The sequence below is a fragment of the Cetorhinus maximus genome, chromosome 6, assembly GCF_964194155.1.
Source record: "Cetorhinus maximus chromosome 6, sCetMax3.hap1.1, whole genome shotgun sequence".
Lineage (NCBI taxonomy): Eukaryota > Metazoa > Chordata > Chondrichthyes > Lamniformes > Cetorhinidae > Cetorhinus > Cetorhinus maximus.
In genome coordinates this window covers 28762272-28784844 of record NC_135884.1, presented here as the reverse complement: position 1 = coordinate 28784844, position 22573 = coordinate 28762272, and the positions used below count along the sequence as shown (strand labels likewise).

Genomic DNA, 22573 nt, shown 5'->3' with positions numbered 1-22573 from the left:
TTTTCGGCAGACACACTGCTGGCTCCAGCGTGCGCCTGCCAACTGAACTATCGCGTGACTACGCGCTGACGTCAACGCGTATCACTTCACGCTCGGTCGGGTCGGGCGCGCGCCAACCCGCTGAACTAAAACTTCTGGCCAATGTGTCTATGGTTCTCAAAATGTTAATGGGCTTGCTGTGACTTCTCTACACTCTACCTGTTGGCATTACTGAATTTACTGCTTTGGACACACATAAGTAAGCACTGTGGGAACACCACCACCTGCATGTTCCCCTTCAGTCACCATCATGATTTGGAACTCTATTGCCTTCACTATCACTGGGTCAAAATCCTGAAACTCCCTTCCCAACAGCATTGTGGTTGTATCTACACTACATGGACCGCAGCAGTTCAAGAAGGTGGCTCGCCACGACCATCAAGGGCAATGAGGGTTGGGCAATAAATGCTGGGCTTGTCGGCAAACCCCATAGCCCACGAACAAATAAAAAAAACTTGAATTCCCATAACTTCCTGTCCTATATAAAAGGCACCATTGGTAAAAGGGGAAGGGCATTCAGAGTTCTAAAGAACAGGAATGTACAAAGCAAAAAGATTTAAATTCCAAAGCTAATTCTTGATACCAGAATTTCCATCAGCACAATATGCTTTTAAAATGCTCCGAATGGTATGCACCCTCTGGCTAATACAGGTTAGGTTTTCACTTCTCTTTTTTATATATATATTTACAAAATATAAAATATTAGTCTTTATCAATTAACAAGAGCCAAAAAGGTGTTGAATAAAGCACAAAAGTAATTAGATGCAATGCCCAACAATAAGAGTATACCTTTCTGCACTTTCTGGCAGTTTAATTTCCCAAAGCAGTTATTAAGTGGGTTTACCAATTCGTGCGAATTAGAGCAGTTAGTGTCCACATCACTAGGAAATTGGTTCAGACAACTAGCTCATGTATGATCCTTAAAGCAAGTAGAGAGAGAAGGCCTTACATAGAAAATAGGAGCAGGAGTAGGCCATTTGGCCCTTCGAGCCTGCTCCGCCATTCATTATGACCATGGCTGATCATCCAACTCAATAGCCTGCTCCCACTTTCTCCCCATATCCTTTGATCCCTTTCGCCCCAAGAGCTATATCTAACTCCTTCTCGAAAACATACAGGGCAGAATTTTACCCTTGACAGTCGGGCGGGCAGCCGATCCCAGCCGCTGAAATGGGCCCCGCCGCCATTTTAAGTGGGTGGGCCAATTAAGGCCCGCCCAGTCGGCTGCCCGACAGGAAGCGCTATGCGCCTCCTGTGCGAACCGGGGTGGGGGGGGCGGGGGTGTGGGGGGATTCCCCAAATGCGAGAGTGCGCACTTCCGCGTGAAAGAGAGCACATCTCCCTGAGACTAAGTGCTGCCTCAGGGAGATCATTGAAAGTTCTTGAAACTTTAAAAATAGAACAATAAAAAATTCATTAACATGTCCCCCTCATGTGACAATGTTACATGAGATGGGACCTGTTAATAAATATCACAAAAACTTTATTAAAGTTTTTTAAAACCGACATGAAACCTCATCTCTCCAGTGGATGAGGTTTCATGTATCAGAAGCCCGCTGGGGCTCCTGGCCTGCCGCCAACCTTAAGGTTGGACGGGCAGGGCCTTTAATTGAGTTAACTACCCTGTCAATGGCCTCAATTGGCCTTTGACAAGTCGGCGGGCGGACAGCTGATCGCGCTGTGCCCCCGCCTTCCTGAATATTTAAATGGGGCGGGATGACATTGGGGATTCCCCCCGACATCATCCCGCGTCGGCGAGCGGGCCCCACCCCCAACGGAAAAATTCTGCCCTCAGTGTTTTGGCCTCAAATACTTTCTGTGGTAGCGAATTCCACAGGCTCACCACTCTCTGGGTGAAGAAATTTCTCCTCATCTCAGTCCTAAATGGTCTACCCCGTATCCTCAGGCTGTGACCCCTGGTTCTGGACTCCCCCACCAACAGGAACATCCTTCCTGCATCTACCCTGTCCAGTCCTGTTAGAATTTTATAGGTTTCTATGAGATCCCCCCTCATTCTTCTGAACTCCAGCGAATATAATCCTAACCGACTTAATCTCTACTCATATGTCAGCCCCGCCATCCCAGAAATCAGTCTGGTAAACCTTCGCTGCACTCCCTCTATAGAAAGAACATCCTCCCTCAGATAAGGAGACCAAAACTGCACACAATATTCCAGGTGTGGTCTCACCAAGGCCCTGTATACTTGCAGCAAGACATCCCTGCTCCTGTACTCGAATCCTCTCGCTATGAACGCCAACATACCATTTGCCTTCTTTACCGCCTGCTGCACCTGCATGCTCACCTTCAGCGACTGGTGTACGAGGACACCCAGGTCTCATTGCACATTCCCCTCTCTCAATTTATAGCCATTCAGATAATAATCTGCCTTCCTGTTTTTGCCACCAAAGTGGATAACCTCACATTTATCCACATTATACTGCATCTGCCATGCATTTGCCCACTCACTCAGCTTGTCCAAATCACACTGAAGTATCGCTGCATCCTCCTCACAGCTCACCCTCCCACCCAGCTTTGTGTCATCTACAAAGTTGGAGATATTTTATTTAGTTCGCTCATCTAAATCATTAATATATATTGTGAATAGTTGGGGTCCCAGCACCGATCCCTGTGGTACCCTACTAGTCACTGCCTGCCATTCGGAAAAAGACCCGTTTATTCCTACTCTTTGTTTCCTGTCTGTCAACCAGTTTTCTATCCATCTCAATACACTATCTCCAATCCCATGTGCTTTAATTTTACACGCCAATCTCTTATGTGGGACTTTGTCGAAAGCCTTCTGAAAGTCCAAATAAACCACATCCACTGGCCCCCCCTCATCAACCCTACTAGTTACATTCTCGAAAAATTCCAGTAGATTTGTCAAGCATGATTTCCCTTTCGTATATCCATGCTGACTCTGTCCGATTCTGCCACTGTTTTCCACGTGCTCGGCTATTAAATCTTTTATAATGGACTCTAGAATTTTCCCCACTACCGACGTCGGGCTGACTGGTCTATAGTTCCCTGTTTTCTCTCTACCTCCCTTTTTAAATAGTGGGGTTACATTAGCTACCCTCCAATCTGTAGGAACTGTTCCAGAGTCTATAGAATCTCAGAAGATGACCACCAATGCATCCACTATTTCTAGGGCCACTTCCTTAAGTACTCTGGGATGTAGATTATCAAGCCCTGGGGATTTATCGGCCTTCAATCCCATCAATTTCCCCAACACCATTTCCCTACTAATACTGATTTCTTTCAGTTCCTCCCTCTCACTAAATCCTGCATTCCCCAACATTTCTGGTATGTTATTTGTGTCCTCCTTTGTGAAGGCAGAGCCAAAGTATGTATTTAGTTGGTCAGCCATTTCTTTGTTCCCCATTATAAATTCCTGTTTCTTGACTGTAAGGGACCTACATTTGTCTTCACCAATCTCTTTCTTTTCACATACCTATAGAAACTTTTATAGTCAGTTTTTATGTTCCCTGCAAACTTACTCTCATACTCTTATTTTCCCCTTCTTAATCAATCCCTTGCTGAATTCTAAACTGCTCCCAATCCTCAGGTCTGTTGTTTTCTCTGGCCAATTTGTATGCCCCTTCCTTGGATCTACTACTATGTCTAATTTCCCTTGTAAGCCATGGTTTGGCCACGTTTCCTGTTTAACTTTTGCGCCAGACAGGAATAAACAATTTTTTTGCCCCTTAGTGTTTTTCAGAACCCATACAGATTCCACGTCGGAGTTAATATCTTTCCTCACTATTGCATTAATTTCCTCTTTAACCAGCAATTCAACTCCACCGCCTTTTCCTTTTTGTCTGTCCTTCCTAAATACTGAATACCCCTGGATGTTCAGTTCCCATCCCTGGTCACCCTGCAGCCATGTCTCCATAATCCCGACTATATCATACCTGTTTACATCTATTTGCGTGGTTAATTCATCCACTTTATTGCGAATGCTCCTCGCGTTAAGGCACAAAGCCTTAAGTCTTGTCTTTTTAACATTACTTGTCCCGTTCCCACTTATTTTCACTGAGGCCCTGTTTGATTCTTGTCCTTGATTTCTCTGCCTATCACTTTTCTTATTCCCCTTTCTGTCTTTTGTTCTTGTCCATGATTCCCCCTCCTCTGACTCCTTGCATAGGTTCCCATCCCCCTGCCATTTTAGTTTAAACCCTTCTTTTATTTATTTTGAGTAGATTCAAAGACACATTCCCAGATATTAAACTGTAGCATGCAAATCTGCTACATCACCTATCTAATTTGGGGTGAATATTTTGGGGCAATTCAGCAGCTTACAGGGTGAGGGGTGGGAAAATGAAGACGTAAGTTGTGCCTAATAAAACTGAGAGGGGACACGCTTCTTTTCCACTTTCCTTCCTGCCTCAAATATTTGCTTTATGTTCTAGGTGAAATTTCTGTCCAGGCTCTTTCCCTCTGGCTGAAAGAAACCATACGAGTTTGACGAGCTTCAACCCTCAGTGGCACAAGCCTCTGTGGTCAGTTTGATATTGTCACTGGACGTATGAAGTAAAAAAAATTCTATTCTCTGACACTAACATCCCTCACCTCAAACGTTAATACAAGTAATGGTAATTCTGGAATGTGTTTATTTTTGTATGTCCAACTTTAAAAAAATCATTTTAGAATATATAAGGAAACTCTGGTCTCAAGACTTAGCTTTGGAATTTAAATCTTTTTTGTTTTACCCATTCATGTTCTTAAGAACGCTAAATGTCCTTACTTCCTCTAGCAATACTGCCTTGTGGTTTCCATTAGCAGCAGACCCAAAAGAAATGAGGCCTCTTTAAATTCTAATGCCATCATGAATGATTGATGAGTTTAAGTATCTGTTGGTTCTCATTGTGTTTCATGCAGCTTAAATAAAGGCCATGTAGACAATGGTCTAAATTTTATAAGGGAGATTCTCTTGGTTTAATTGTCAAACATGGGACCAGGCCTGAACTTTAATGTAATAAAAACAAAAAGCGATTATCTGCTCCTATCACTGCGTGCTTATCCCTACAGCCACCCCACCCTCAACTTCTCTCTCCCCACGCCCCCCCATCTTAGACCAGCTTATATTTCACCTCTCTCCTAACTATACTTCAGTTCTGCCGAAGGGTCATGAGGACTCGAAACGTCAACTGTTTTCTTCTCCACCGATGCTGCCAGACCTGCTGAGTTTTTCCAGGTAATTCTGTTTTTGTTCTGAACTTTAATGTGATCAACTTGTTTATATGCAACTTATACAGGTCCCCTTGAAGGGCAGATAAATATCATGCTCATTCAGTAGCTACTTAATGCAATGTGGAAGAAAGTTAATAAAAGCTGTAAACATGGGGACACTTTATTTATTGAGGGAATGAAATACCTCTCAAAAGTAGAAAAAAAATCTGAGACATATGCAGAAAGAGAGGGTAAAAGAGAAGTTGGAGTTAAGCAGCATTTGCCCAAGAGTGAAAAATTATCAGAGAAACATGGTGATGTTTTAAAAGAGAGAGAGAGAAAAGTAGTTGGAAAGAGCAGAAAACAAAGAATTACAGAATGGGAGAGAAGCACAGTTTCACTGAGTGAAAGATGCACAATTTTCCATGAGCAATGCAATGGGAAATCAACTACTCAATAAAATATAAAACTCAATAAAATATGCAACAAAAATTTATTTTTTTTTAGACAGCACAGCCTCATTGAACTGCATATGGAGATGAATACTGACATCTCACAAACTTTACTGTGTCAGTAATTGGGAGCATAATATGACTTGGGAGGAATTGTACTGGAATTGCAACAGACAACTCACAGACCTCACAGAGTGCAACCTCTACTCCAACAACCCTTGGTTCATAGGCATTGGTTAACTATATATGCATCTTCCAGAATAAAGAAAACTGTTGTTGACTCATTGCTATGAATGGCATTGAGGGGAAGCCACAGAAGCTCATGTTTCTGGGATACATATGATTTGTCTGGCGCTCTAGCCATTTGTGTTTCTTTAGGTCATCTCCATTAAAAGAGTCTTGCCAAATTTCTGCAAGAGGTAAGAGTAATTTTGGCAGCAGGTAACTGTTAAGTTCATTCATCTGTACAACTTTGGACTGTACTGAATCCAGAAGCAAAAAGAGGTTTTCTGCAAATCATGAAACAGGGTTACAGAATTCTATTGCTTAGATCACTAACCATTAACATTTACAAGTAGGGCTATCAGGGTCTTCCCAAAGTATTGTGGAATACAAGGTTCTTTTTGATTTGAGGCTTTCTGCCTCTACCAAAATCACGCACGTCCCCCGTTCTCCACTCCCCCCTAAACCAACTTTTTTTAAAAAACAGTTCTGATGGGAGCAGAAGCAGAAAGCTACTCTAGATAACTTGCAGGCATATTCTGGGGACCAGTCCCATCAAAAGGTTGGCAGGCATATAGTGACATATAAATATAGGAAGTGTAGCCTCTGCCATATTCTCTGGCATTTGCAGCCTTCAAATGCTGGGGCCGGGGCTGTTCTGTAACATGTTTAGCGCTCAGAGTTGGCAGCTGAGCCCTCAGGGCATAAGGCCTGTAAAAGTGCAGGTCCCATCAGCAAGTGAAAATGTGTTATGGACAACTCACAGGCTGCCTGTGTGTCACCTGAGGCCTGACAAGTCTACTGAGTCTCTTCACTCAGTTTGTCTGCCACATGTAATTGACCCCAGGGTTGTAATTGGAGCCAGCATTGGGAATGCTGTATCTCCAGGGTGGGCAGAAGCCCTATCCCGTAGCAGCAGCACCCTAACCAAGATGAGGTGGCTCCCTCTTACTAATCAAAAAGTGTTACAATTTTAAGGTTTATAAGTTATGATGTTTCAGAACTGTATCTTTAAATTTATAAATAAATAAAGGGGTTCAAGTGACCTGAAGTCTGCCTGACAGTAATCCTAGGTGGTTTGATCATTAGAGATCAAAGGAAGGCTCAGATTGTTTAACTGCAAGATGCAAGGTATTTATGCTTGGAGACAATGGCAGCAGTCTGAGTTCACAATGGGTACACTGTATCTCCCAAAGTTCCAGAAAGGTGTTATAGGTATTGGGTTGTGAACAATATGCTGTAAATTGTCCATTTACTTCTAAAATGAAAGAGTGTTGGGGTCAAGAATAGAGAAAAGAAGCTGTTTATGGCTTTCTGAACTACCACAGTCAGCTGCACGAAGGAGACGGTCTCTAGTCGATGAGACGCATCCTGTAGCCTTCTACAGATTCCAGGAGATTCATCCTGGCATGGTCAGGGAAGAAGAATCATCAGTACGGGCTTTATTGCTGGATTTAAGGGACTCTCTGAAAACTGAAGAAAACTGTGGAGACGGCCATTCAAAGTTAATATACAGCAGAACAGGAACCCATTGGAAACTGGGAACAAATGTAGACTGTTTGCTAAGAGGCCTGTAATTCTGTGGAGAGTGCAATTGGTGTAAGTATAAAGGGGAAGATTCCTTTTTGTATTTTAAAGTATAAGTTGCCTACCAAAAAGAAATGTAGTCTATAGTGTTTTTGGTTATTTGTTTCAGTAAAAATTTTACAACATGAAATCTTGTGTCATCTTTTTAACTGGATGTTTGAGTTTTTTTTAAAAATGTTATCAATCTCGACAGAGATTGTAACAGAAATCTCTGCTATTCCTATAATATCACTACCACTATATATAAATAAGAGAACAAAAGCATTGAGAATTGCCCCCTACACAATGAGTTGGAATGAACCGCTGGTATCATCAGTGGGTTCGGTTACTACTGAGAAACATTAGCCCTTGTTTCTACAATGCAAGCCAGACAAGGAAATGATCCACAAGTTCAAAGGCTATATGGTGTCAGTGGAACAAAATGATTAATTTTGCTGATACTTTACTTGATATCTCAATAAACTTTGTTATTGCAATTTATGCGTCATTTTTAAGATTTTATCACTGTAGAGATACTGTTATATTTTTTGATCTAGTTCCTTGAGCTTTCTGGTATGATTTACATAGAAAGCTATCCTGTGTCAGCTCATCCTCTGGGAGATATTAAACTCACTGCCCAATAGAATTGTTGATGCAACTCCATATAATCTGCCTCTCTTGTTAGACTGAAGTGAATCTCTTACTTTGAAACCTTGGGTGGAATTTTACAGCCCTGTCATGGGATGAGGGAGGCGGGCAGGGCAGTAAAATGCGGCAAGCCATTCAAGAGTCCATTGACTTCGGCGGGATCAGGAGATCCTGCCGGTGGGAAGGGCTGTGAAACTCCACCTCTTTTTGCAAGACTCTGTGCATGACATTTGCTCTTGTTTTAGGTTTTCTTAATTTTCCCAAGCTTTAAAGCTCCCATGTCAACAGCTAATACAAGTTTGCCTTCAGTGAAGAAAGCAGAACAGCAAATTGACCCCAGCTTCTACCAGTCATGTTGCTGGTTATAGGAACTTGCTGTGCCCAAGTTGGCTCCAAGCTTCCTATATTAAAAGTGACTACGTTTCAAAAAAGAACTCAATTTGCTGTAAAACGTTTGGGGTGTTGAGTTTGCTTTATAAATGCAAATCTTTTTCCATGGTGCTCTGCATCCAGCTAGCAGAAGGCACAACAGTGCACTGGCTTGCTTTCCACCAGCCCATCTTTCTACCTCTCCATGAGAAAGCCCTTCACACAATTAATATGTCGCCGACACAGTATAACGATTTCTTTTCGTGGAACTATTCTGGCAGCTGTTATCATTCCGTACAATAAAATTTTGTGAAAAAGCTACCAAATGGTCCATTAAATTTACATCCCTGTGCTATTGATTCACAACGCTCTCCTTGTAATAAAAATCCAAAACGATGACCTCCATTGTACTAATACTTCCCAAGCTTGTTGCATCACCAGGCTACCTAATCTCTCGTAGGGTATCTTCCTTTGCTACACAGAATTACATTTATTTCATGGAGTATTCAGCAAGTAGATCAAATTCAGTGGTTTTCCACATCACTCATTGGCCTCATTACTGTGAAGTGCTTCAGGAAGTTCATGAAAAGTTCATAAATACAAGTTAATCCTACTTTCTGAAAATTGCTGTTTTCCATGTCAAGGTGGAGGTAAATCTGTCAGAACAACAGAAACACCTGGCTTTGCTAACAGATTTGAAGCAAACAATTTAACAAACTTAAAACTACGGACATTTGGCAACCATGAAAGCCAGTCACAGTGGGAATAACATTTCTTCATAGATAGTGTTTTCCAAATTCTTTCTGCGCTAAAGGCTATTTATACATTTTCATGGAAAAACAAATGATGCCTGCTGGAGGAAAAACCCATTTATTTCCTATCTTAAAACCAAAGATAAATATGCACTTCTGTAATTGAATTATAATGATATGCAGGCATTTTAACAAAACTCAGATTGCATTGATAAAGCTGCCTGTCCCTATAACTCTGCAGCAAGTTGCTTGCTGAAAGCTTTGAAAGGGGTTTGATGCCATATAAGTGTTGCAGAGGAATACTATATCTTGCTAATTCCCACTTTCTCTTCAAGATGGTTCAAATGAAGTTCACAAAGTATTCTTTAATCTGACTTTGTATCTCCAAAGTGTAAAAGGTGGAGTTTTCAAAATCATGCTCCCAGCAAAAAGTGCAAGTCAGGAAAATAAGGGGGTGCTCTCCATGTTCCTCTGTCCATTCATTTTAAATCAAGGGGATCTCATCTGCAATTTTCTATTATGTTCTCCAGATAGGTAAGCTCTCCTGAGAAAGCAATTCTGTAAAATTAGCCAAGTAGGTTCAGATTTTCTTATGATTTTTAGTCAAGATTGGTGTAAGAGATGTGTCGCACTGCAGGTGACTTAAGCCAGATTTACACCAGAACCTCACTACTCACTAATCTCCTTGATCATTTGTACCGTCCCTGAGTTACATCTGCTGAAAAATCACCTAGCTGATTGAGATATAGTGCCACCATACAAAAGACCTGAGAATGCACATTTCCTGCAGATACGTCCAATCTGAACAGAAGGAACACTTACGTCCATATGTTTAGGTGCAGCATAATCCAAAGTCACTATTGCTAGTGTTTTTCTCTCAGCATTTCTCCCTACTGAGGCCAGCTCTGTATTTGCTACATCTTTGATTTTTTTAAAATTAAATAGAATCAGAATCTGCTACTTTAAAAAGTCAAAAGTTTCCAAAATTCCTCTTTCTTACTCTGCAGAGAAGATGCTTCAAACTTAATTTTCTTTTAAGAAGATAAAGAGGAACTGAAGGCATATTTTTTAGTTCCTTAGGCCCTAGTTGCCTATGTTCATAACTGCTTCTTTTACATCCATTCATTTTTATACTGCAGCATATGCTGGCCAATTCATAGAAAAAACTTTCCTAAATCTGTTTGAAGAAATTCCCACCCAGATAGTGCCTAAAGCCACAGAAGAGCACCGATGCTGGAATATCTTTGAATTAAATCTTGCACTTCCACAATGATTTGGGGACAATTGCTGAGTGTGTCTAGTCAGTGTGAAATACTGGGAGGTATTGTCAGAATATTAGACTACAGAATGGATTTTTGCCACGACAGAGTGCTTCTCTGTTGTGGCGAAAAAAGCGGGTACGCTTAGAAATCGCAAGTCCCGCCCCCGAACGCGGCACTGCCCATTTTCGTGGAGGCAGGAATAGGGGTGGTTCTCAATTCGCACATGCACAGTTCACAGAAGCAGCTGGCTATTTAAAGCATCAGTTGCCTGCACTCAAGTCGGAATTTGTTAGCCCAGGAGTGTGAAGCCCGAAGTGTGCAGAGTAGACCTGGTAACAGCAGGTCTGAACTTTTACACGCATCTTTGGATAGCCTTTTTGAGGAGGTGCACTTTTCAATCTGGTCCCCAAAAACCTTTGGGGTAGATCAGGTACCCTTTGGGGGAGGTAAGGTGTCCTTTGGGATTGCTAAAAGTAGGAATGTGTAAAAGTGCATAAACTTATTAACTGTCAAGCTCATTGGGACGGTCAACAGACCTGTCAAAACTGCCAAGAGGACCTGTCAAAAGCACCTGACATAGGGAGCTTTCAAGCTGTCAAGACATTTAAAACCCTGGTAACCTAAAGTGTTAATTATATCTCTCTTCTGAAATGATTAGCAACAAATTAAATTCAGGCATTGTAAATTAGTTCAATGAATTAATGAGTAATAAGTGCATTTGTATACTAATAACAATTTGCATTTGTATAGCACCTTTAACATTGCAAAACATCCAAGACATTTCACAGCAGCAGCAAGAATAAATAAAAATTAATACTGAGCCAAAGAAGGAGACAGTAGATTAGATGACCAAATGTTTAGTCAAGTCAAAGAGAAAATGCTGGAAATACTCAGGTCAGGCAACAGATGTAAAGATAGAAATAGAGTCGAGGGCCAGGATTTTCTGGCCCTGTCATGAAAGGACCCACTGCAGAAGATCCGGCAGCCCAGCAAAAAGTCCATTGGTTTCTGGCAGGAACAGACGATCCCGGTGGTGGGTGAGGCTGGAAAATTCCACCCTATGTTTCAAGTTCTCAGAGGATTGTGACCTGAAAAGTGAATTCTCTTTCTCTCCATGGACGCTGCCTGGCCTGTTGAGTGATTCTAGCATTTTCTGTTTATGATTTCAGATTTCCAGCATCTGCAGTACTTTGCTTTTGTGCTTGGTCAAATAAGCAGGTTTTCAGCAGAGTCTTAAGGGAAGAGGAAAGTGGTTTGGAATGGGAAGTCCAGAGATTTGGGCTGAGATAGCTGAAGAAATGCTCGCCAGCCACAGCCAGAGTTGGAAAAAGGCAGAGTTCTGGGAGGGTCTAGGGCTGGAGGAGTGGGGGCGGGACTTTGTCAATGAGACCATGGAAGGATTTGAAGACAGGGATGGGAAGTGAGAATTTCAAAACCAATAACAACTTGCATTTATATATAGTGCTTTTAACAAAGTAAAATGTCCCTTGGTACTTCACAGGACCATTATCTGGCAGAATTTGCCCCAAGTTCACATAAGGGAGGTACAGTAACCTAAAGCTTGGTCAAAGAGGTATATTTTCTGAAATGTCTTATCAAGGAGGAAAGGGTTGGAGAGGAAGGGAGGTTTAGGAAAGGAATCTAAGCTGATGACCTTGGCAGCTGAAGGGCCAACTGCCATAGGTGGGATGAAGGAAAATAAGAGATTGGTCCAGAGGCTGGAACTGGAGAGCACTAAGGTCTTGGGGAGTTGTACAGCTGGAGGACCTTAGAGAGATAGGGAGGGACGAGGCTGTGGAGGGATTTAAAAAGGATGAGAATTTTAAATTTGAAACATTGCTGAACCTGGAGCCAACATACAGGGATGAACTTACAGCCAATTAGGATATGGGCAGAAGAAGACGACTTATGGATGTGTTCAAAACTCGAGGATGGAAAATCAGAGGCTGGTCAGAATAATACTGGAATAGTTGAATCTGGAGGTAACAAAAGACGAGATAAGAGTTTCAGAAGCAGATGACCTGAGGCAGGGGTAAATACTGAGGATGACATCACGAAGGTGGAAGAAAGCAGGCTTTGTGATGGACAGAATATGATCAGAAGCTTGGCTCTCAGTCAAATAGGACAGTGAAGCCATAAAGCAGTTTGTGGCCACTGTCTCAGGCTGAACCAGAGGGGGACACAATTGATGGCTAGGGAATGGAGTTTGTGGCTGGAGCTAAAGGAAATGTATTTGGTCTTCCTAATGTTTACCTGGAAAAAATCCCAGGTTGGACAAGCAGACTGGCAACACAGAGGCACTGGAAGGATTGAGAATTGTGATGTTGAGGTACAACAGGGTATTGTCAGCATGCATGTAAAACGTTGCTTTGTGTCCCCAGAAGATGTCACTGAGGACAGCAGATAGCTGAGAAATTGGAGGGGGCCAAGCATAGATCAATTCCAGAGGTAACGATGCAGACGTGGAGGAGACAGGCCGGTAATGACCTATGACTTTATCCCCATTATGTTAGTTAGTTACATTAAGACATTACATGAGTAGGCATACAGACAAACTGCAAACATCCACTACACTTATTTTTCTTCTATCTTAACTTTATATGTGGAGTTGCAAAATATTCCTCCAACCTCATGCCAGAGTCCAACATGACAAAATAGTTATTTATAAACATTCTGTAAATCCTTTCATATCAACATATTGTGTGAAGTTGACTTTTTGAACCAAAGTAGCAATTTGCCTACAGCAGCTTAAAAACTTAAAATATTCATTTGATTTAATATTCTGGCTAAAATTATTTCCCCTTCGATTGAAATATGGGACAGGATTTTGGATCTCGACCCCAATGTTGGGGGACAATGGGGGTCGCAAACTTGCACTGTGAAGGAAAGAGTCACCAGGCAGTAAGTTTTCTCAAATTGGCCAATTAGGGCCCTTCAGCTTAGAGGAAATAGCAGCCTGCCTTTTCAGGCAAGAGAGAGAGAGAGCGCACTTCCATCATTCAGCTCCCCATTAGAACCCTTCCACAATGTGGTCTCCAGCTGCAGCTGAAGTCAAGCAACTGGGAAGGGCCCAAAGCCTGCCTGGAGGATGGCACCCATCCCTCCGCAGTTCACTACCAGGAGCCGCCTTCAGGCAGTTGGCTTCGTCCCCTGTGCCTCGTGAAGACCAGAGTCAATAGGCCTTACTAGGCCTTTAACTAGCTATCTATCCTGCTAACCCTTTTCCTGCCCTCGGGAAAATGGCCTGTGGTGGGATGGTGCCGGCAAATGCTGGCCAGTGGCATGGATTTCCATGCACTCCCACCTCCATATTCACCCGCATCTGGGAATGAAAAGCTGTCCAGGTTTCCTATTTAATCTTGTAACCATATTAATACTTTCTCCTGTACATTTTTATATTTTATAATTGCATGCTGGTAAGACTGTACAACTATCTTGGCAGCAAGTTTGTGGCTTACGACGCAAGGAAGTATTTTGTCTCAAAGACAACTTTCATTAAACATCCAGATTTGTCTGTGAATAAAAAGCTGTTTGAAACTGCAGAAGTGCGAAATTGTTCACATTATCATGTGGCTTTTACTGCTAGTATGTTATCGTCCTGCTGATTTTAGGGAAGTTTGATTAGCTTGAAATTTCTATTCTACATTGCGTTCCAGAGTCTAAAATAATATAAATATTGATGTTCCAATGTTTTCCCTTTGATTATATGATCATAAATGTCCAAAGAAAGTCACATTTAACAGTAATACTGCTTGTTTCTACGATCATCTATATTCTGGATCAAAGGTTGGAATTTTACGGAGCCTTTGGGGACAGACCAGAGGCAAGAAGGCATCAGGTGGCATTCCTGACACTTTCCTTTGCCATACAAGTTTTTTCTGTGGTGAGAAAGATGGCAGATGGCCGAACCCACCTGGAGCTCAACTGAGCCAATGGAGCCTGTGGGGTGTGAGGATTCGCCATGCGGAAAGACTGCCAGGTAAATCCTGGAAGCCTCCTAGTAGGCTCCTGGAGGGTCCCTCCTTCTTGAGCACTCTTTGGCCCACAAAGGCCCCCCCCCACCACAAAGCAAACAGCAATTGGCCCCCTGCGGCATTAGCACCGCCTGGTCACAGCAACAACTTGGCCAAGGCCTGCCTGACTGGCCCTTGTGCCCCCATTTACCTGTCTGTGAGGGCGCATCTCCACTGATGCGTCCTAAGCAACAGAGCAGTGGTCACCTGTAGCAGTGACACTGCGGAGGCTGCGGGCCCTCTGATTGGGACAGCAACCATTTGATTGGCTGTTGCTTGTAAAACGTGGCCGAGAACTTCCTGCCAACTGATGCAGGGTTGCCACTCACCCCACCCCCACCCCTTGCCAACCCCTTTTGGCCCTGGCAGTTGAACTGTCATCTCCAAAAAATATCAACCAAAGTTCTTTTTGCAGCATTCACGATGCTGTGCACAATTTTTGTTATTTTTGCTGGACAAATGTTATTTAATAGACAGCATCTATTAGCACAGTTGGTTGAACACTCAGCCTGGCACTTTGGATCACATCCCATCTAGATTGGTGAGATGAAAGTTTACGCTATCACCTTAATTTGATATAAACTTGAGCAGTGTTAGTACAATTGCTACTGGCATAAACGGCATAAACAAAATAGCTTGAAGTTCACTCAGGTCACAGAATGCCTGGTGTGAAAAATGATCACTAGCATAGGAAGGGTTGCTCTCTAAAGGTGTCAAAAAATGTAAAGTATTTCATTCCCATCATTAGCACCCCTCAGCCCATATGTAAACCAAACTTTCTGCACCTTTTTGAAGTTGGTTTAATATGAAATAATTCTCCTTTTAATCTTGTGTATTCACTAACATTTTCTATCCCGGCACATTTTTTCTAGTATAATGGATATTCTGTGCATTGTAAAAGGAGTGTAATAAAATAGAGGTCTTTGTTTATTGCATCATTTTAAATAATTATTCTCTTTACATCACTGCAAAGTTTGTACATTGAAAGATTTAGGTTTTGCAAATTGACTAAGGCCTCTCTTATTATTCAACTGAAGCTTATTGGGGAATTAAATGCTGCAGTGGTTAAGTAATGTCGTCTTTTCACCTTGGAACATATGTTCAATTCAGTCCTGACTCTGCAGATGAGGGTCATTTTTTGCTGGCAATTAGGATCTCATCCAATTATGTCACTGGGAGTTTAGTAAAGCACAGTTGTGGGCATACCAGATGTTTAGACTACATTCATTGATCTGTTAATAACACCCAGCAGCACTGTTTTAGTTTTTTTTTCTTACAAGTCTGGATTTTGTCTGGACAGAATGTTTTGAGCTGGAGGTTGGATTGCAGTAGTGATGAATTAAGTGGATCTTAATGCTCACCGTTCATAATAATTACAGCTGTCCATAATATTTGGCCTGGTTCTCGCTTGAAGAATTTGCCTCAAATGCATCATGTGCCATTTTTTGTTTCATCATATTCTTTATCTCCTTTATCATCCATGGAGCCCTGGCTTTGATTGTTCTACCTTTCCAAATTGTTGAAAATGTACCTCCTGTATCTGCTCCTTAATGATCACCCATTGTTCTGCTGGTTCTTCCCATCATTCTTCGGTTCCATCTTACTCTGGCTAGATCCCCTCTCAACCCACTGAAGTTAGCCCTCTAATTTTGATGTTCTACTTTAGATTGTTCCTTGCTCTTTATTATTTATCTAAAATTTCTGATACAATGGTCACTCTTACCCAAGGACTCCCCTATAAAACATTTGGTCTATTTGAGCCACCTCATTTCCCAGCACCAGACCCAGCAATGCCTTCTTCCTAGTTGGACCAAGAACATACCGGTCAAGGAAGTTCTTCTGAACAGCTTTCAGAGATTCCCTCCCCTCCTTACTCTAACATGATCCCAATTAATATTTGGGCAACTGAAGTCACCCAATATCACCACTTTATAGTTCTTACACATCTGATTTCCCTGCAGATTTGTTCCTCTATCAGTTTCACTATTTGGAGACCTATAAAATATCCCCAGTAGTGTGATCGTACCTTTCTTGCTTCTCAACTCCAAACAAATGGATTCTGTCCTTGTGTCCTCAAGGACATCCTGTATTTCCAACCCTACAATATCTTTCCTCGTCGGTACTGCCACCCCACCTCCTTTTTTCCTTCCCTATCTTTTCTGAACACTTTGTATCCATAAATATTAAGCACTCAGCCTTTACAATTTTTAAGCCATGTTTCCTCTACTGCCACTACCTCATATTTCCATGCACATTGTGTGTGTAGCTCACCAACCTTATCACCACACTTTGTTTACATACACGCATTGTAAATCTATCTTTGGGTTGCTTATAACCATTCTGGTCCTATCACCTGGAGTACTGTGCACAGTTTTGGTCCCCTTACTTGAGGAAGGATGTAGTTGCATTGGAGGCGGTTCAGAGGAGGTTCACTAGATTGATTCCAGAGATGTGGGGCTTGTCTTGAGGAGATTGAGCAGTTTAGGGCTATACTCGCTAGAGTTTAGAAGGATGAGAGGAGATCTAATTGAGGTATATAAGATGCTGAAGGGGATAAATAAAGCAGATGTGGAGCAGATGTTTCCCCTTGTGGGCCATTCTAGAACAAGAGGCCATAGTTTTAGGCTAAGGGGCAGTAGATTTAATTCAGAGATGAGGAGGAATTACTTTTCTCAAAGGGTCATGAATCCGTGGAATTCACGACCTCAGGAGTGCAGTGGATGCCAGGACACGGAATAAATTGGAGGAGATAGACAGATTTTTAATTAGTAATAGGTTGAAAGGTTATGGAGAGAAAGTGGGAAATTGGAGTGGGGGCCAAAATGAGATCAGCCATGATTGTATTGAATGGCAGGGCAGGCTCAAGGGGCTGAATTGCCTACTCCTAGTTCTAATATAGTACTATCTCCTTCTTTAGCACTGTCCAACACACTTCTTTATGCACCTTCTTCCATTTTTCTACTTCTATATGCTGGTGCCCACCCCCTCCAATATAGTTTAAACCCTCCCCAATCACACTAGTGAACCTCCCCAGGAGGACATCGGTTCCAGTCCTGTTGAGGTGCCTCCTGCTTCAGAACTGATCCCAATACCCCATAATCTGAAGCCCTCCTTCTTGCACCATGCCTCAAGTCACGCATTGATCCTCCCTATCTTCCTAGTTCAACTCAGTGGGAATAATCCAGAGGGCCCACTTTTTAAACTTCCTCCCTAGCTCCTGAAAGTCTAACTGTAGGACCTCAAGACCTGCCTATGCCATTGGTACGGATGTGCATCAACTTCTGGCTCACACCCTTCCCCCTGCAGAATAGTCGGTGAAGTCCTTTGCCCTGATTTTTGACGGCGATCTGGATTGCTGCTGTCATCAAAATACCAGAAGAGAATAAACCTCCATGCCCACAAAATTCAAATCACATATTTATAAATAATTCACTTCACTCAGAAAATTGTGAGGTTGCAATCTCATCTGTGAGTCCCCAATACTGTTAGAACATAAGATCACATGACCTTTAACTGTAGTCAATCGCTAAAAAAAGCAAAATACTGTGAATTCTAGATCGGAAATAAAAACAGGAAGTGCTGGACAGCAGGTTTCATTTTTCATTAACAGGATGGGCCAGCATTTATTGCCCATTTCTAATTGCCCCTGAGAAGATGGTCGTGACCTGCCTTCTTGAACCACTGAAGTCCATGCAGGTCTGGCAGCATATTTGGAGAGAGAAACAGTTAACATTTCAAGTGCAATTTGGCTTCTTCAGGACTCAATCATATGGTTCTGTATTACTTGGAATCACTCCATGTTGTCCCTTTCTATACAAGTGTCAACTTTATTCTTTGACTGGGTACTCGTGGATTACTAGGTGCTGTTGGAGCAATTGAATGACAATCAAAATTCTTTGGTTAAACATACTGTGATCAGGGTATGGTTGTGATGTGCTTTTGTTTAGATTATGTCACTTGGCTAGTAATCCAGAAGCCTGGACTATTAATCCCAAGTATGTGGTAGTTTAAAAATTTGAATTCAATTTAACATATCTGGAAATAAAAAAAACTTATCAGCAAAAGTGACTATGAAGCAGTCAGATTGTTATAAAATTGCTAGATCACTGGGAATGGTGACCAGTGGTTATGTAACTGGACTAGTAATCCAGAGGTTTGAACAAAATGATCATGAATTTAAGTAGCAGCACTGCAGCTGCAGAATTTAAATTCAGTTCATTTATACATCTCAAATGAAAAGTAAATACCAGTAATGATGACTATGTGACTATTGATTGTCATTAAAAACTCATCTGGTTCACCAATGTCCTTTAGGGAAGGGAATTGGCCATCCTGATCCTCCCTGGGTTATATGTAACTCCAGACTCTCAGCAATGTGATTGAATCTTAACTGCCCTCTGAAATGACCTCCCAATTTAAGGTGGCTCACCACCACCTTCTCAAGGACAATTAGCGTTTGGCAAATAGCTAGTGACACCCACATCCGGTAAATGATTTTTTAAAAAAACTGGCTGACTAATGTCCTTCAGGAAAGGAAACCTGCTGTCCTTAGCTGCATGTCTGACCTGTATGTGACTAGCAAGCCACTCAGTTGTAACTCGGGATGGGCAATAAATGCCAGATTTGCCAGTCACACCCATCCTGAGTGCATCAAAATATAATTCTACACATCACATGCACATTGTGACACCTGTTGTCAACAAAATGATATCTGAATGCTATGATCACAGAATATGGACTGTTTAAAAAAAAAACAACTTCTAGGAATCATTAATATTTTTCAGGATTCAAACATCTCCAGGTTTGCATTCTTAATCCGATATTATCTGACCATTCGGCATTGATCTGCCGAGTAGAAGTATTATTGAAAAGCCCTCATACCTTAGATACAAAATAATGCAACAATAAATTAATTAGTGATGTAAATCTACACAAATTTGGAAGAATTGTTTGCAGTTAACATTCATCAATTGCCTAAAACTTCAGATGAAATTAGTGAGAAATGGAAATGTATTCAGCAAAGCTGTCCAAATGAGCCTCATTCATTACAACAGAAAATGCTGGAAAAACTCAGCAGGTCTAACAGCATCTGTGGAGAGAAACAGAGTTAACATTTCGAGTCTGTATGACTCCTCCTCAGAGCTAAAGAGAAGTAAAAATGTGATGAAATTTATACCGTTTAAGGTGGGGGGGCGGGGGGGGGTTGGAGCAGGTGAAGCTGGATAGAAGGCCAGCAATAGGTGGGGACAAAGGAGAGATTGACAAAGATGTCATGGACAAAAGGACAAAGGGGAGTCAATGGTAGTGGTACTGGTGAAAGGAGGTGCTGATGGTGGCATTAAGGTAAGAAAGCAGAATGCGATAATAGCAGGACAAGGGTAAGCAAACTGGAAAGAACAACATGAACAAGTGACACATAGCCCTTGTGGGGGTGGGGTGGGGGGAGGGGACAGTGATGGGGGAAAATATTGAAAGTAGGATAAAAGGTGGGGATAAAACAATGAATAAAAATGAAAATAAATACAAATAAGTGGATAAAAATTTTTTAAAATTAATATTGATAAAAGGGGTGAGGGTCGAGAAGAGATGTTATATCCCCACTTTTTATCCTATTTTTGATCTTTAAACAGTATAAAGTTCACCACATTTTTACTTCTCTTTAATTCTGAAGAGGAGTCATATGGACTCGAAATGTTAACTGTTTCTCTCCACAGATGTTAGACCTGCTGAGTTTCTCCAGCATCTTCTGTTTTTGTTTCAGATTTCCAGCATCTGCAGTATTTTGCTTTCAGCCTCATTCATTCACTCCATACCAGGAGTATGAGCAATTCTTAACCAACATAACTGTCTTTATAAAAGCAAAAAACTGCGGATGCTAGAAATCCAAAACAAAAATAAAAATACCTGGAAAAACTCAGCAGGTACGGCAGTATCTGCGGAGAGGAACACAGTTAACGTTTCAAGTCCGTATGACTTTTCAACAGAACTAAGTAAAAATAGAAAAGAGGTGAAATTAAGCGGGGGGTGGGACAGGTAGAGCTGGATAGAGGGCCAGTGATAGGTGGAGATAGCCAAAAGATGTCATAGACAAAAGGTCAAAGAGGTGTTGAAGGTGGGGATATTATCAGGAATGTGCTAATTAAGGGTAGAAAGCAGGACAAGCAAGGTACAGATAGTCCTAGTTTTGGGGGGGGGGGGGGGAGGGTTCGAAATAGGCTAAAAGGTAGAGATAAAACAATGGATGGAAATACATTTAAAAATAATGGAAATAGGTGGGAAAAGAAAAATCTATATAAACTATTGGGAAAAAAAGGGGGATCAGAAAGGGGGTGGGGATGGAGGAGAGAGTTCATGATCTAAAATTGTTGAACTCAATATTCAGTCCAGAAGGCTGTAAAGTGCCTAGTCGGAAGATGAGGTGCTGTTCCTCCAGTTTGCGTTGAGCTTCACTGGAACAATGCAGCAGGCCAAGGACGGACATGTGGGCATGAGGGCAAGGTGGAGTATTGAAATGGCAAGCGACAGGGAGGTCTGGGTCATGCTTGCGGACAGACCAAAGGTGTTCCGCAAAGCGGTCACCCAGCCTGCGTTTGGTCTCTCCAATGTAGAGGAAACCGCATTGGGAGCAACGAATGCAGTAGACTAAATTGAGGGAAGTGCAAGTGAAATGCTGCTTCACTTGAAAGGAGTGTTTGGGCCCTTGGACAGTGAGGAGAGGAAGTAAAGGAGCAGGTGTTGCACCTTCTGCGGTTGCATGGGAAGGTGCCATGGGAGGGGGTTGAGGAGTAGGGGGTGATGGAGGAGTGGACCAGGGTGTACCAGAAGGGACGATCCCTGTGGAATGCCACCGGGGGGGGTGAAGGGAAGATGTGTTTGGTGGTGGCATCATGCTGGAGTTGGTGGAAATGGTGGAGGATGATCCTTTGAATGCGGAGGCTGGTGGGTTGATAAGTGAAGACAAGGGGGACCCTATCATGGTTCTGGGAGGGAGAGGAAGGTGTGAGGGCGGATGCATGGGAGATGGGTCGGACACGGTTGAGGGCCCTGTCAACCACCGTGGGTGGAAAACCTCGGTTAAAGAAGAAGGAAGACATGTCAGAGGAACTGTTTTTGAAAGTGGCACCATCAGAACAGATGCGACGGAGGTGAAGGAACTGAGAGAATGGGATGGAGTCCTTACAGGAAGCGGGGTGTGAGGAGCTGGAGTCCAGGTAGCTGTGGGAGTCGGTAGGCTTGTAATGAATATTAGTGGACAGTCTATCACCAGAAATTGAGACAGAGAGGTCAATAACTGTCTTTACCCCCGATATGTGGGAAAGTACTTCCCAATGTCAGCCGATTGGAATGCAAACACCACTGGTCCATTCTGGAGTGTCAAATGAAATACTTTATGGACGCGTCTCCATGTATGTTTTTCACATTCCCCCTGGTGCTATTTTTAGAATCTGCACATTACAATGGAGCGTTTGCAGATTGGATGGAAGGAAGTGGGGCCTAACTCTTGGAGCAAAAGCCAAACATGTCCACCTTCGGCCAGCAGCAGCAGCCAGTGGTGGTGCGGCCGGTGACCAGCAGTGGGTTGGCTGTGGGTCCGCAGGGCTCTGGCTGCGCTGCGCTGGGCTCTGGCTGCGGCCGCAGTGTAGCGGGCTGACTGTGTGTGTGTTGTACTCAGTGACTCCGCCGCTCCTACCTCACCCACAGCCGCGTCTCTGCTGCCGCTCAGAGCATCGCCGTTCAGCTCCAGGTTCTCAGTTGCCATCGCTTTGTCCGGGACCCAGGGAATGTGTGTCTCGTGCAGGGAAAAGCTCGGCGCCCGAGTGGCCGGAAAGTAACGCTCTCGTGGCCACAGGATGAGGGCGGCCCCGGAGTCAGTGGCCGGACCAGCGCCAAAGGGAAACTCCACCTAGTGGGCTCGATTCCACCAGGAGCTTCCCGTTCACCACTGAGTTTCAAATCGAAGTTATAAAGCCTCGGTGTAAACTTTTCTGAAGTTAGTGAGTCTTAAACTACTGCACTCGTCCTAAAAAAAAATACTTCATGGGCTGAAAAACTGCTTTGAGTCGTCCCCGTGAAAAGCGCTA

At 42.7% G+C, this 22573-nt stretch overlaps 1 protein-coding gene across 1 annotated transcript in view; it reads right to left on the bottom strand.

Moving 5' to 3' along the window:
• The window catches only part of LOC144681673 (ninjurin-1-like), a 41482-nt gene extending 19155 nt beyond the window's left edge, over positions 1–22327 (bottom strand). Inside the window, exon 1 of the mRNA XM_078543492.1 lies at positions 22183–22327. Within this exon, the coding sequence (XP_078399618.1) occupies positions 22183–22251 (69 nt within the window). The 5' untranslated portion in view covers positions 22252–22327. The remainder of the gene's footprint in view (positions 1–22182) is intronic.
• Between the last annotated feature and the right edge of the window lie 246 nt (positions 22328–22573).